General features: G+C 38.2%; 1 protein-coding gene across 7 annotated transcripts in view; it reads left to right on the forward strand.

Annotated features, from left to right (window-relative positions):
• ctnnd2a (catenin (cadherin-associated protein), delta 2a) overlaps nucleotides 1–16,487 on the forward strand; it is a 723,152-nt gene that overhangs the window by 309,484 nt on the left and 397,181 nt on the right. For 5 of the 7 annotated variants that reach the window (XM_061965552.2, XM_061965556.2, XM_061965554.2 and 2 more), the window contains exons 5-6: nucleotides 501–605; nucleotides 15,817–15,989. In XM_061965552.2, the coding sequence (XP_061821536.2) occupies nucleotides 501–605; nucleotides 15,817–15,989 (278 nt within the window). The remainder of the gene's footprint in view (nucleotides 1–500; nucleotides 606–15,816; nucleotides 15,990–16,487) is intronic. The other 2 variants (XM_061965553.2, XM_061965558.2) reach the window with 1 other exon arrangement.

Genomic DNA, 16,487 nt, shown 5'->3' on the forward strand with positions numbered 1-16,487 from the left:
AATTTCAAAATAAGGCTGGAACTCAACAAAAGCGCTGTGACTACTTTCTGCATGCACTGTATAATTAACAGCAAATAATGTATTTCTTAATTAACTCCACTAAGATGGTAGTTGCTGCATTTTGTCGTACTGTTGTTTACAATGAACTCATTAGTGCTGACTTGGCGATATTGCAACATTGGTTATGTTGCTGCAGTGTTGCTTAATACACTTAGGAAATTACAAATTTTTCAAAGTGACTTGCTTTCAAAATAATTATGAACGTAAAAAAAATAAAAAAATATTGTTCTAATTTTTTTTTTTTCTTGCCAATATCCGCCCACTTCCAATTAACATGCGGCCGTCTTTGCGATTCAGTTCAATAAACATCTGAGCTATAGTTAGCGCATTCACTGTATATATGTCACTGAGACTAGTAATTAAGTCAGTTAAATGTCTGTCACATAAATTATTTATTTTAGTTTATGGCTTGAACCCTGAGTATGTTTTTGCTTCAACAGCAGATGGACAAAAGGATATTGAAGATGAGCTGACCACAGGTTTGGAGTTGGTGGATTCTTGCATCCGTTCCCTTCAGGAATCAGGGATCCTAGACAGCGTGGAACGTAAGTGTGTTTAATTAGTGTGTGTGTGTGTGTGTGTGTGTGTGTGTGTGTGTGTGTGTGTGTGTGTGTGTGTGTGTGTGTGTGTGTGTGTGTGTGGAGACAAACAGGGAACCTAAATAGGGGTTGTTTGAGTTATAATTACCCACTAAGTATTGTGCTCTTGACATGCCTCAAAGAGAACCAAAACAAAGTTCAGTTGCAGCCAAAACGCCCTTATTTAAAAATATCTGTTTTTCATGTTTATCCCATTTATTCTTGAGCGGGGTTAATTTTAAGATCCGGAATATTTCCAAAATTCAAAAGATCAAGGTTTGTTTATCTATAACTGGCCTTCATAGGCACAACATAACAAGGCACTTTTATAGAACTCTGATAAAAAGCACTTTTATTTTGGTGTCCATTGATTTGGTCCTTCGAAGAAATAATCTTGTTTTTTCACTGTGGGCTTTTGGTCAGTGTCATTAAAATACCTCTAACTTATTAAATGATGTTTGATTGTAGAATTCTGCAATTATCTGCAAGAAAATAACCATTTGTAAAAATATGTGGTTTCTAGTGTGCTGTGAGATCTCTGCAATATTAAAGGAAAAATAATGAACATTTTCCAAATGAATCATGTACTTTCTATAAAGTACATCTTCAAGCTGTTATTAGCAAAAACGGGAAAAAAATATAGAAAATATTAAAGATGACCAGTTTATGAAGTTGTTCTAATGCAATGATTCTAAACTAGTCTACATTTTAGTTATGCGTGATCATAGGAGAATTGTATTACCTTGTTAGCTTTTTGAACATGTGGAAATTGCATTTCAGAGCAAATTGTTAAAGAAAAGATAAAGTACATGATAACCTAAATGATAAAAATAATCAGTATCTGTGTTTCACACACATTCATTTATTTTATTTTTTCTTTCACATTTGGCAATTTGGGAACACTTTGCCTAACCAGTGAAATAGGTACTATTTGCAGCTTGGGGGCCATTTGTGGACCACGGCTGTTTTTTATGTGCCTGTCGTACATTGTGGAAGTAAAATAAACAGTCAAAAATGAAAAATACAGCAAAAAGATACAATGCAATGACAAAATGTTGATACTAATAATAAAAAGTGGCTGTTTGATGAGTCGGCGTTGCAAGCAGGCCCATTGAAAAAGAACGATTTGTCTCCATATATACAGTATGTATCACAATTTTTATTAGCTTTTTTTGAAAGATTAAAAGAAATACGTGCATGATATCCAATCATGCAAACGAGATGATCTTTGACCCCACCTACACCACTGCCCTTCAACCCACCACCCCAAGTAGTTTGCAGTCCTGTCACAAACACTGAGTAAAGTACAATTTCAAAATCCAAAAACACACTTAAGACCAGATAATTACACATTTCACTTAGTTAAAAACTAAAATGGAAAGAAATACAAACAAGTCATCACCTGTATAATAAATTGTACCCACCCAGAATGGTTGAGAATGTTCAAAAGAAATCCTACATTTGGAATTCAGTGTTGGCTGTGTCAAAATGCACTAACCAAGCAAAATTAAAGGTAATAAAGTTGATGTATGCAATATATGATGAATGTGCCCTCATGCCAACAATACAGATTCAGTAAATATAGGCTATGCTCAATGTTCCCTCTAATTTTTCATGTGTGTGAGCAAACGCACAAACACCCTGAGCATTCAGTGTAATACAGACGTGCACACTGTGGCCATACCAGCAGCACATTTGTCTCAAACCTGACATAACAATTTAAATGTCTTATTTTTATAATCAAGTGACTAGTCAATTTCAAGAGATTATTTTCTAATATATGTGATTTGTCCCACTTAGATATTGTTTTTTTTTAATCAGCTATGAACTATAGTATTTTATGCCTGGGTGGGGGTCCTGCTTTGGAAATATTGTGTACCCCTTTCAGAGATCACATTTAGTTCCTCTTAAAACATTCACATGTTGCATGAGATGAAGTGTTTATTAACTTTCTGTCCGTAAAATAGATATTTTCATTAGCAATTATGTAGTCCTGTAACATCATTTCATGATTAATATCCAAAAAATAACATTCTTAACAAATGACAGTAGAATAAGGACACTGATTGAGGAGTCATAGTAAAACGACCTGAAATTTACACTTTACGTGTAGTGTTGGAGTTGTCCAACTTTTTGCGTGGCCATAAACGCACCAGTGGCTAATTGCCATAGTGTATGTGTTGGTGCAGGTGAGAGAGAGAGCAAGCGGATATAACAGATGACAAAGAGTTGCTTTTGGCTTGGTTTGTACGGTAGACAACGACCAGTTTTGCTAGATAAAAGTATTTTACACATTGTTTTGGTGTGGTTATGGCCGACAAACAATTTCGCTAAATAAAGGGACCGATGGAATTCCTGTCCTCAGAGCCGGCCCAAGGCATAAGCGTACTAAGCTCTTGCTTAGGGCCCCGCGGCCACCAGGGGGCCCCCAAAAGCAATTAACAAAAAATTCTTATTTTTTATTTTTTGCATGTACGAGTCTGACTGATGATTTCTAAATGATCAAAGATATATTATTGTACAAAAACACAATTTTAGGTCAACAGAGTGCTGCTGCTGATCTAGGCTTAGTGATTCTTCCTGCCTCTCTTTAAATGTAAAGCTGCCTCCGCTGCACCTGTGACGTTTGCCGCCTGCTATGGCGTCACATTAGTGCCAAAAATCCGAGCGCATAAAAACTGTTATTGCGCGCTGATTCTCCACTTCGTGCGCGCGCGCGACACCCTTTTGCGCGCGCGTGGTGCCTTTTTGCGCACGTGCCGTCTCGGTCTGTGCGCTGGCATGTTTCGTTTTGGCACTTTGGGGGTGGGTATGCTTAGCCGGCCCCTTCTTTCTGATTGGCCAGGCGAAAAATGCTCAGAGATAATCAGAAGTATAGCAGGGCGGGTCATCGTCAATATGTATCAAGATTGTTATAGGCGCAAAGTTTTCACTTCTTCTTGAACATTTGTTTTCTAATTTATGGAATTTCTTTTGATTCAGCCATAAAATTAATGAAATAATCTTTGAATTTTGTTTTTAAAATGTTAAAAATAGCCTTTTAATAATGTATTCTGAAACAGTTTAAAATAATCAGAGAACTGACTAACACTGACCCTACACAACTATGTTGCACAATTAAGTCATTTTTTTTTATAGCGAAAGATGTGATTTCAACAGGTGCAGCATCTTATGTCATATCTACATGTAATAAGATTTGTAACAAGGCAATCCGTTTGTAAATTGGTCGAAAATTGAGCAAGTTATGGTAATTTAATTGGTACATGTACTAATTAAATTACCATAACTTGCTTTGACATCAATGTAATGATTGAGGCTAGCTGTCCGAGGTAAGATGGCTACAACGTTGCTACGCTGGAGAATGATTGGTCTTATGAAAAATTCTCAGAGCCAATCAGAAAGGAAGGGCCGTCTAAGCATACCCGCTCCCAAAGTGCCAAAAAGAAACATGACAGCGCGAGGGGACATGCCAGGAGTACACAGAGAGCGCACAGACCGAGACGGCGCGCGCGCAGAAAGGCACCGCGCGCGCGCAAAAAGACACCACGCGCGCGCAAAAGGGTGTCGCGCGCGCACGAAGTGGAGAATCAGCGCGCGATAACAGTTTTTATGCGCTCGGATTTTTGGCACTAATGTGACGCCATATCTTTCCTCTCAGATTCAGACAGGACTGAGCAGGTGATCAGAGGACCACTGTCTATTAAGGAGAACTTTTCATTCCCCAAACGGCATGATGGCCGAAGTTTTCATTATCATTATACCTACAGACAGCTAGTCAATGGGGAAAAAGTCAAGCGTAGCTGGCTGACTTATTCAAGAAGTAAAGATGCAGTCTATTGCTTTTGCTGCAAATTATTTTCCAAAAAGTCCTTAAAACTGGCAGCCGAGGGACAGCGGGATTGGGTCAACATAGGTGCACTGCTGAAACAGCATGAAAACAGTGAAGATCATTGTAGCAACATGGTGAAATGGAAGGAATTTGCCTTGCGTCTTTCAAAGGGGAAAACTACTGATGAATTTAACTTCAGTAGACTGCGCTCTCTTTGTACAAAGTAAACATTGAATATGAACAATTAACTAAAAATGTAAACTAGTAATTAAAGACTAATAAGTACAAGACTGATGAGACAAGATGACACTTTTACTGTAAATACAAAGCTTTATCACTTGGACTGTTCAACCCCAGGCCACTCTTGTAGCTGAATGTTTTCTACATTTTAAGATTAGGAACCATATGTGGCACTCTGGACATCATTCGTTCATTCATTGGTATTATTTATGTTCTTAACTGGGCCACCCCCATATCTTTATAAATGACATGTCATTTGTAAAGACATGCCAGGCTGACAATAGGATAATGTAAACAACACTGCCAGAGCCGCAATGAGTTTATAGTAGGTGTGTGAATGATCAACAATCAATATTATTGGCAGAAATAGAGGGCCCCAAAATCAAATTTTGCTTAGGGCCCCATGGAGGCTTGGGCCGGCACTGCCTGTCCTCCTTTAAGTGTCTCCACAGACAATTTAAGTGTTGACAAACATTGTTTTTATCTGTGGTGGCCGCCTTTCGTCACCTGTTGCTCACAGTTGCATTGCAAAATCATACAAAACAAACGATTTGTTTATTTTGTTTAGAGTGGGATTTGATTTTTTGCTCGGCATAGATTTGCTGTGCGCAGAGGACGTGTGAGCAGTGCGCAATTGCGCAGGTGCGCACCTTAGAGGGAACGTTGGTTATGCTAATGTGCAGCTTGGTTATGATGGCACAAAAGCAAGTGTAGGATACGGCTAGGTCTGACATGTTTTCATCACTGGTTGTTTAGATAAGAAACAGGTTTTGCATGTGTAAGCACATGGGATGCCGTGAGAGATCATTTGAAAAGTACCTTATCATGCTTGCAGCAAATAGCGCTTTGTAAAATATGATCTTTTTGTGATTGCTGGTATTGTGGGAGCTCCAGCTGTTTTGCAAATGGACCTCTCCCACATGTATCTCTGTGTGTGTGTGTGTGTGTGTGTGTGTGTGTGTGTGTGTGTGTGTGTGTGTGTGTGTGTGTGTGTGTGTGTGTGTGCGTGTGTGTGTGCAGATAAATTCAACTTATCATGCACTGATTGTGACTGAAGGGCAAAAAAAAATGTATGTCTGGGATGCTGCAGTGTGATATTGTCAATATTTAATTCATGCCCATTGACAGTTTGTTGGAGATATGTGGAAGAATGTCACTTTTACGCACACCTAATTCCAAATGAATGTAAGGCATGTTTACCCTTATTTCCACTTGCAAATCAAGCGTCTACCAGCAAGCACCAACTCACTTTTGCACCAAGTCAACAAACAAACATGCACATATCTTTCTTTTTCTTTCATACCGCAACACCAAAGCTTGCTTTGACTGCTACGGGGGCCCCCACTCACATGAATTATGTGTTAATAATTCATAAAAAGCCTGGGATTGTGTCGGAACGGCATAAGACAAGTGTTTTGTGGAGAAGAGCAACTTGATCTTGGTTCGTAGTCCGCAGGCTCAAAGGGAAAGAGTCATGTGATGATAGAGACTGTTGAATAAAAATACATTTATTTTTGTGTGGTGCACTTCTAAAAGGACACCCATTTGTCAATGTTTACATATTGTCCTATTCGAGAGAGGGCAACCTTTTTCAAAGGAATTAGTAGGATTTTGTACGTAAAAAACGTTGCTGTAATAATACAGGTTTTATGAGAAAAGTTAGTGCTTTATATATACAGTGTGCTACTGTTTAATAACTATTATTGCTGTCCAATGAAAAGCATGGTACCTCAAGATACGAGTGTCTTCAACTTCTTGACTAATTGTTAGCTGTAAGTTACAAGCAAAAATCTGAGTTACGAGCCTAGTTGGTGTAGCAAATTTCATAGTGAACCCCGTAAGATTTTTTGTCGAGTACCCGCAGTTCACAGAATTCATGGCGGATGAGTAACAAATGACCAGGTGTGTGTTCGGTGTGTACACATTCTTTGGAGGAGCACAGCCATCTGTGAATGCACCTTGAGTAGAAGAAACAGATGATATTTACTAAATTAGATTGAAGAAAAAAACAAAAACATAAAAAACGTGTGTGTGGCCAACTTGACAAAGCAATTTGAGCGTATAACTGCTAGTCTGCAAAATATCTAAACGGTTTACAGATGCTGATGGTGTGTTTGACAGAGAAGCAGCTGGAAAGAGATACAGTAAATGTCCACCGTCCTAGGTAAATGGCTAAATGCTGTACTTTATTACTACATCACTTCATAAAACTACTGTAGTTGTTTGTAATACTTAGACTTAGACTTAGACTTCCTTTTTATTGTCATTCAAATTTGAACTATACAGCACAGACATACCTGCCAACTACTCCGGTTTTCCCGTAATTAGTACGGTTTTCATCAACCTATTCCGGGTTACGGTTGCAGTGATAAAAAATACGGTTTTTCATTAATTAAAAAAAAATATTTTTTTAAAATGCGCGAGGCTATTTATAGCACCGCTGCCAAGCACGAGGCACCTGTTGCCATTGTTTCCAAACGAGCGAACGATCATGGAATCAGCCGGAGAAAAATCGCTAACGAGTCTTAAACCGAAAAGAAAACTGCAGTCATTCCGTGAAGAATATTCAAAAGCCTATCCGGGAATAATTATCCGTTCCAAAAAGGGTGAAAACTACGTGAATTGCACCTTGTGCAGACAAGATTTTTCGATCGGACACGGAGGAATTAGCGATGTAAAAGACCACGTTGGGACAAAAGAACACAAGTCTAATGCCGTTGCTAGCGATACAAGTGGAAAACTTTCAACGTTTTTCGTATTTTAGCCACAAAAAGGGAATGACACCAATGTTATCTATTGGAATTGTTTAGTACTGTTATACTGTTAAAAGTGTTTATACTATTTATGCTTTCAAGTCCAAGTTGAAGAAATCTTGTTAAATGTTGACAGCATAACTACCAAAATACAGAAGTATGTCCTTAATATTTCTGCAGTGCTATTTCTGTTGAAAAGTTAAAATGATTACATTAGAGATGTGATGTGCCACTTTTCAAGTGTCTGATGGCTTAAATTAATTTTCATTAATTTTTCATATTTTGAATTCTTTTGAAAGGCTTACAAAAAAACTACATTTGAATTGTAATTCCATGCTATTGACAGGACTATTAATTTTAATGAAGTTAGCGTACCATGTTTACAGTATGATAAATGTGATAGAAATGTGAATTTTAGGCACAGAATATTTTATACAATTGAACAAGGCAGTAGATTATACAAGCTTGGACAGAAAGTTAATAATGACACCAATTTTTTTTTAAATGGAATTGTTTAGTACTGTTTTACCATTTTTTTACTGTAAAAAGTGTTTATACTGTTTATACTATCAATTAACAAATTGAAGTCTTGTGAAAGGTTGACAGGATAACTGGCATTAACTGTCAAAATAATTTCAAACTATTGAAATTAGCTTACAGAATAAACATGTCAATCAACCCATATGATTTTTGCTGTAATATTTTTGTTTTGAAAAGTCACTGTGACTGATAGAAAAGTGACGGTTTTAGCAACATTTTAACCTGTCTGAATGCTAATAATCATTTTGCGTCGGGGGGCGAAGCCTGAACCCCCCACCAGGACTTTGTCCTGGACCTACCGGGGCCTGCGGCCCCTGGACCCTGGCTACTAGGTTTTTCTGATTTCAAAAGTTGGCAGGTATGCACAGATAAGAACGGAATTTCGTTACATAAGCTCATGGTAGTGCAGGATAAAAAAGCAATAAGGTGCATATATAAATAAATAAATAAATATATATAAATAATATATATAATGTATATAAAATAAATAAATATACATAGATATATATAAATAAATAGATTACTGTACAGATAAATATATTGCACTTTTTCACATGCGTCCACGTTTATGGATGTATGTTATATTGTCTTTTTTATTCCAGCGAGGTAATCCATTTTGGGGGGAGTTGAGGGGATAATTTAATTTAGTTATGTTGCGTTCAAGAGTCTTACAACCTGAGGAAAGAAGCTGTTACAGAACCTGGAGGTTCTGCTTCGGAGGCTGCGGAACCTCTTTCTAGAGTCCAGCAGTAAAAACAGTCCTTGGTGAGGGTGGGAGGAGTCTTTGCAGATTTTCTGAGCCCTGGTCAGGCAGCGGCTTTTTGCGATCTCCTGGATAGGAAGAAGAGGAGTCCTGATGATCTTTTCCGCCGTCCTCACCACTGTCTGGAGAGACTTCCAGTCTGAGGCATTGCAGGCTCCAGTCCAGACAGAGATGCAGTTGTTCAGCAGGCTCTCTATAGTGCCTCTGTAGAATGTGGTGAGAATGGGGGGAGGGAGCTGTGCTCTTTTCATCCGACGCAAAAAGTGCATGCGCTGCTGAGCTCTTTTTACAAGAGCTCCGGTGTGTAGGGACCAGGTTATATTGTCAGTTATCTGCACCCCCAGGAACTTGGTGCTGCTTACTATCTCCACCGCTGTGCCGTTGATAAAGAGTGGAACGTGGCTGGACTGGTGCTTCCTGAAGTCAACGATGATCTCCTTGGTCTTGTTGACATTCAGGACCAGGTTGTTGGTTCTGCACCAGTCAACCAGATGTTTCACCTCCTCCCTGTAGTCCATGTCATTGTTGTCACGGATGAGGCCCACTACTGTCGTGTCGTCCGCATACTTCACAATGTGGTTAGTAGTGGACCTGGCGCAGCAGTCATGAGTCATCAAAGTGAACAGCAGCGGACTCAGGACGCAGCCCTAGGGGAGCCGGTGCTCAGGGAGATGACACTGGAGGTGTTGTTGTCCGCTCTCACAGATTGGGGTCTGTCTGTGAGGAAGTCAAGCAGCCAGTTGCAAAGGGGGGTACTGAATCCAAGGGGGGCCAGTTTGCTCACCAAGTGCTGCGGGATGATGGTGTTGAATGCCGAGCTGAAGTCCAGGAACAACATCCGCACGTGTGTGTCCTTTCCTTCCAGATGTTCTAAGCTCAGGTGGAGTGCAGAGGAGATGGCGTCCTCTGTGGAGTGGTTAGGGCGATAAGCAAACTGGTATGGGGGGAAGTCTGGAGACAATATATTCCTTTACCAGCCTCTCGAAGCACTTCATTATGATGGGGGTGAGTGCAACGGGGCGGTAATCATTGAGGGAGGAGGTTGGGTTTTTTTTTGGCACTGGAATGATTGTGGCCGTCTTAAAACATGATGGTACCACAGCCTGGGTCAGCGAGATGTTAAAGATGTCTTTGAGAACCCCAGCCAGCTGGTCTGGTCTACATTATATTGCTTCTATGCATTATTTCAAATCTAATTTTTTTTTTTTTTTAATTGTGGTGTTTTAGAGGGGTGAGTGTGGGGACAAATCTTACGGGGTTCACTGTGAAATTTGCCAAACCAACTAGCAGTGAGGAGGTTCGTAACTCTGATTTTTGCTTGTAACTTACAGCATAACAATTAGTCAAGAAGTTGAAGACACTCATATCTTGAGGTAAGCTTGGATTGAATTGTTTTAAATATATTTGTAATTAATTCCGATTTTTTTCGATGTCCGAGCTGCGTCACAGAACAAAATAAAATCCGAAGTACCACTGACTATACTTTATTTCTACTTTTGTGGGCCAAATAACAACAAAAACATCAACATTTATATTAAATGTTTCTAAAAATGATGTAATTAATGTGATGTATATACATTTAATTGCAGCTTTTTTCAATGTGCATGTCAGCCATGTTTGTGGATTTTTATTTTTATTTTATTTTTTACTTTGCTGCAAGATGTCTCTTTTTGTCAGATTTTCAAAAAACAGATTTTATGGGTCCTTCAAAAATGAGAGTTGTGTTTAAGCTACCTCAGAAAGTATTTTTTAAATTAATAGGATTTTGGACTAAATGCAATGCATGTAATTAATGCAAAACACTGATGTTGTGGTATTTCTTTAAAAAATAGTTTAAAATTTTTTTTTAAAAATGTTTATTATAATGACCAAATGTTGCATCCTTGTGGAGGTACTTTTATTACCATGGTCATTTTTTTAATATTTAAAAACTAGAACAGTTACAAAATACAGTATATGTTTGAAATTATGAGAAGAAAAAAAATAAGATACATTTTTTTGAAAATAAGAAAAATGTAAAAAAAACCTAAACATTCAAAAACAAGGATCGTTATTTGTTTGATTTAAGAATACGTTATTTATACGCACATGGCAGATGTGATAGTTGCATTTTAGACAAAATGTAGCTAAATATGGACATGTCCAGTTCCTTGTTTATATACTTATGAACTTTTTGTGTACATTCTTGTGGAATATTTGTATTATTTTGCACCTTAACCTTGCTCATGCATACTTCTGACCGCGGTCCTCCTTGAGTTTAACATCCCCGGTATGAGCTGTAATCAAACACATCACAAGCATGTCAATCCTTTTGTCGGAAATGACAAGAGACAGCGAGAGAGTAAAAATAGGCGCAGATGTAATATTTATGAGCGAAGAGAGCACAAGTCACAGACCTAACTGCCCTTGAATATAACAACGCGATATGACCACAAATGCAGATCACTCATCCACACCACTGACTATTGAGAGGTTTTCTTGGCCTACTTAGTGTCACTAATATTGAGAATAAACGACTGACCACAACATTAGGTACCCTTGCACAATCTAACCGTTTCCATTGACAATGTCCCAGAGGTATCGATGGAACTATATGTGTATTATAGTATGTTGGTAGGAGTAATAGCAACTATTTCAATACAGTATATCTTTTCAGAGGACAATAGTGTTGAAATTAACCTTTTATGTACTGTTCTTTAGAGTAGTCAGTGTGCAACTTGTATAGCAGATTTACTATCCACCGGAAATGCCTCAACACACAACCATTATTGTCTAGTATAAAGATGATTGCATCTTGCCCATAATCAAACATGTTCTGGGGCTGCATGAGTGCTGCTGGCATTGGGGAGCTGCGGTTCAGTGAGGGGAACATAAAGTGTGTAGGAAGGTAAATGTCATTGAATTTCTGTAGTACAAATGCCATAAATTGAATGAAGACATACAGTTGTTGGTCCAAATCGGGATTTGGTACTGGGTCATACTCGTCTTCGACTGATAGCGGACTTTTTGCTATTCTGCTTCATAGCAAAACTTTAATTAAATGATTCCACCCAGACTAAAAGTACCAGGAGTGGATTACTGGTAATACTGTACAGTAGTACCTTTATGTATATGTCTAATTGGTTCTGTGACCGAGCTTCTAACGCAAAGCACTTGTATCTCAAATTATTGTCTCCCATTGGAAGGCATTGAAATTAATTGGTGTTTGCCTCCCTCGAAATTCACAATTTCAATACGTAACATACCCTTTAGAAAGCAAAGACAACTTTTAGATGAGAAATATTGTATAAAACATTACAAAAGAATATACTACAAACATTAGTTTTGATGTAATGTAAGACTAATGTACAGTATTTATCCCCATCCAGCTGCTTCTTCGTCAAACACACCATCAGCAGCTTTTTCATATTTTCATGGATTGACCGTTTTGACATAATTTCAACATTCTCAGCTGACTTTACTCATTTGACTCAAACAAGCAATGCGGCGCTCAAATTGCTTCACCAAGTTGGCTTCACTCTCTGTCATGTTTTTGATCATTTCTTTCTTTAATTCAATGAATATCATCCACTTCTTCTCAGCACTCTACTTTACGCCTACTTTCTTCCTTCCCATGGTAGTCAAAACATGTCGATCTCTAGCTATAGGCTAATGCCTACAAGTAAGACCAGGGGCCGTATTTATCAAGCGTCTTAGAGTGCCATTTTACACTTACCGGTAAGTCCTGAGAATTTGCGAAATTTAGTCCTATTCTCAAACTTAAGAATAAAAGCTATTTATCAACTTTCTTAAGTCTAAGAATCACTCCTACTCTCCACGATATTTAAGAGACCTTCAGAGGTGTTCTAAGTGGTTAGGAGTTGCCAGCGGGGGATAGCACTGAGGCGAGAGAGACGTGCGCGAACGTTCAGGGAGCGGAAGCTCTACTAACAACAGTGTCTCCTCCTCTCGCCAGTTTGGTTTTCTTTTGGATTCCATGTTGATTTCTGCATGTGGCTGCAGTGGGCTAGTGTATATATATGCAGGGGTGCTCATTACGTCGATCGCGAGCTACCGGTCGATCGCGGAGGGTGTGTCAGTCGATCACCAGCCAGGCATTAAAAAAATAGTCCTAAAAATGAGCTGTCATAAATCTTCACTATGACGTCACTTTCGTCACTTGATTGACATTCACGGCACCCGAGGGTTTTCCGAGATGACGCTGGCTGCTGCCAGCTCATTAAAATTACCGACAGGAAGGCGAGAAACACTTTATTTCAACAGACTCTGGCGCCGTACCTGTCGTCAAAACTCCGAAGACCGACTGCACAGTTGCACAATAAAAGCGCTTCTTCATCCTGCCTGCGCTAACAAAATAAGAGTCTCAGAAAGCTGCCGTGCACAAGCTAGCAAGCTACGGAGTTTGCCGACAATGTATTTCTTGTAAAGTGTATACAAAGGAGTACGGAAGCTGGATATATAAGTTGCCAAAAACCAACCACTTTCATGTGGTATTGGACAGAAAGGAGGACTTTTTTTCTCCTCCATTCGAAAATGCGGACGTTATCGTCACCACTGTCTGATTCCAATCACTGCAAGTCATCAGAATCAGGTAATACACCAACTTATATTCTTGTCTTCATGAAAGAAAGGAATCTATATGTGTTAAACATGCTTGTATTATCTTTAAACACTTTTAACTTATTAACAATATTAACTATATGTGTTAAACATGCTTGTATTATCATTAAACACCTTTAACTTGTTAACAATATTAACTATATGTGTTAAACATGCTTGTATTATCATTAAACACCTTTAACTTGTTAACAATATTAACTATGTGTTAAACATGCTTGTATTATCTTTAAACACCTTTAACTTATTACCAATATTAACTATAAGTGTTAAACATGCTTGTATTATTTTTAAACACCTTTAACTTATTACCAATATTAACTATAAGTGTTAAACATGCTTGTATTATCTTTAAACACCTTTAACTTGTTAACAATATTAACTATATGTGTTAAACATGCTTGTATTATCTTTAAACACTTAACTTGTTAACAATATTAACTATATGTGTTAAACATGCTTGTATTATCTTTAAACACCTTTAACTTGTTAACAATATTAACTATATGTGTTAAACATGCTTGTATTATCTTTAAACACCTTTAACTTATTACCAATATTAACTATAAGTGTTAAACATGCTTGTATTATCTTTAAACACCTTTAACGTATTAACAATATTAACTATATGTGTTAAACATGCTTCTATTATCATTAAACACCTTTACCTTGTTAACAATATTAACTATATGTGTTAAACATGCTTGTATTATCTTTAAACACCTTTAACTTTTTACCAATATTAACTATAAGTGTTAAACATACTTGTATTATCTTTAAACACCTTTAACTTGTTAACAAAAACATATTTCATAAATAAGTAAATATAAATTATATATATGAATGAGGTAGATCCCCACGACTTGATCAGTTGAAAAGTAGCTCGCCTGCAGAAAAAGTGTGAGCACCCCTGATATAGTGCCACCCACACCAGTTTCAAATTAGTTACCTATTTAATGAATTGGAAAGAAAAGGGAACATTTATTTTTGATTCTTTGCCAATATTGTTTGTTTTGTATTATTTTGTAGTTCATTGTCAAAATATACACTCCCATTATCCACTTAAATATTTCTAAGATATTTCTTTATTCTTAGACAAGGGATTCCCTTCCGTGATTGGTCATTTCTATGGACACAGAAATGACGTCACCTAAAATTCCGTTTACGGCACATAGTTATGTCGTAATTCAGCTCTGAGTGTGACACTAAAGATTCAGTCCTACACTTCGCTGAAAGTGTGAGTACAACGCTTGATAACTAACTAAGTACAGCTTTCAGCGAATAATTTCTTTACTCATAAGTCAACTCTTAGCAGACTTCTTAGGAGTAATTCTAAGGCGCTTGATAAATACGGCCCCAGATGTTTTGGACGGATCTAGTTGACTGTGACATTTGCTACCCCAACTAATGGCGGCGATGCTCGTAACACATTTGCTTGCCAATTAAAGCATGACAATTACTGGAGGGACAGCTCTTATCTCAAAACACTCTTAAGTTGAGGTACCACAGTATGTTGTTTTTTTTGTGGGTGGGGATAATGGCCAACTAACAAAAAAAGTATTTCCTGAAAAGCCTGGGTAAATTGAAAGATACCGTATTTAATTAACAAACTTTGTTTACTTGAGGTAATCCAAATACAATATAGTTAAAAAAAAATGACAACCTTAATAGTGACATCTTGCATTGATGTCTAATCAGTAACTGTCAATCCAGTCAAGGCATCACGTTGATATTAAATCTTGTTCATGTCTCTAATTAGGTCATGCACGTGTTCCTAATGCGAGCTCTCCTGTGGGCTGCTGGTCTGTCAACCTCCTAAAAAAACTCAATATGCTATGCTTAGAGTTTTTGGTCTGCACAAAGATCAAATAATTGAGAGGATCCCAGCAGCTTCAAGGCATTAAAAAAAAAGCAGTTTCACAATTCCCTCGCCCAAGTATGACTTCCATACATCCTGAAAGAGGGTTCAAGTGGAGGTTTGTCAGAGTGGAGTGTGCCAGGTAACTTTTACCAGGAGAGGCAGGATTTCAAGTTGTTTAGTCTATTACAAGTTCTTCTTTTTCGGTCTTCCTCGCCACATCTCCCTGCTCCTCCTCCTTCTCCTCCTCCCGTGTTCTCTGTTCCTCTGTTTCTCTTTCCCTCTGCTAATAAATTATGTATGCCATCTCCAACTCACGGAGTGCTGCACTGCTGCACTATCTGCTCTAAATTGCTCCCTCTCTCTCTCTCTCTTGCTCTCTTCCCTCCTCACTCAATCTCTCCCCTTCAGCCCTTCATGCCTGCTTTTTGAATCCCCCCACCTCTTCTTCCTCACCCTTACCCTCTCCATATACACACACACACACACACACACACACACACACACACACACACACACGCGCGCACACACACACGACAACCTCCAGTCCGACTGACTCCTGTCTGTGTTGTCCGTAGGACCAGCGCTGCTCTCCCAGAGTTCCTTGCAGCTTAACTCCACTCCGGAGGCTTCGCTCCAGTACTCTGCCAGCTACCATAGCAACCAGACCCTCGCCCTTAGCGACAGCATCTCCGCAGCTTCTCCTCAGCGCAGCGGGCAGGTCGGAGGAGCCGTGCACAGCTATAACCAGGTAAGAAATGCTACCGACAAAAAGACAAAAACACCTGCACCATCACACATTTATTTGCTTCCCCTTAAAAATGTTCACTTTATAAAGTAGGCTCACCACTGGACAATTAGGATTTAGGGCTCTTCAGGATTTCACACACACAGTCTTAATTTTTAGTTGCTGTTCCATTTTTCGCTCTTTTTTATTGTCAATACATAACACAGATAGCTCCAAATTGTTCATAGAGAGTTAGTAAATGTGTTTTTTTTTTTATATGTGGGTTGGGTATATTTGAGCAGAAAAAGACTGGGAAAAAGTTTTTGTTTTGGACAAAGAAATTTTATTTTGCACCACATTTAGTTGCTACACATTTGTGAAAAAGGTTATAAGTAGAGATGTCCGATAATATCGGCTGATAAATGCTTTGAAATGTAATATCGGAAATTATCGGTATCGTTTTTTTTATTATCGGTATCGTTTTTTATTTTTTATTTTTTTAAATTAAATCAACATAAAAAA

Source organism: Nerophis lumbriciformis, linkage group LG07, assembly GCF_033978685.3.
Source record: "Nerophis lumbriciformis linkage group LG07, RoL_Nlum_v2.1, whole genome shotgun sequence".
Lineage (NCBI taxonomy): Eukaryota > Metazoa > Chordata > Actinopteri > Syngnathiformes > Syngnathidae > Nerophis > Nerophis lumbriciformis.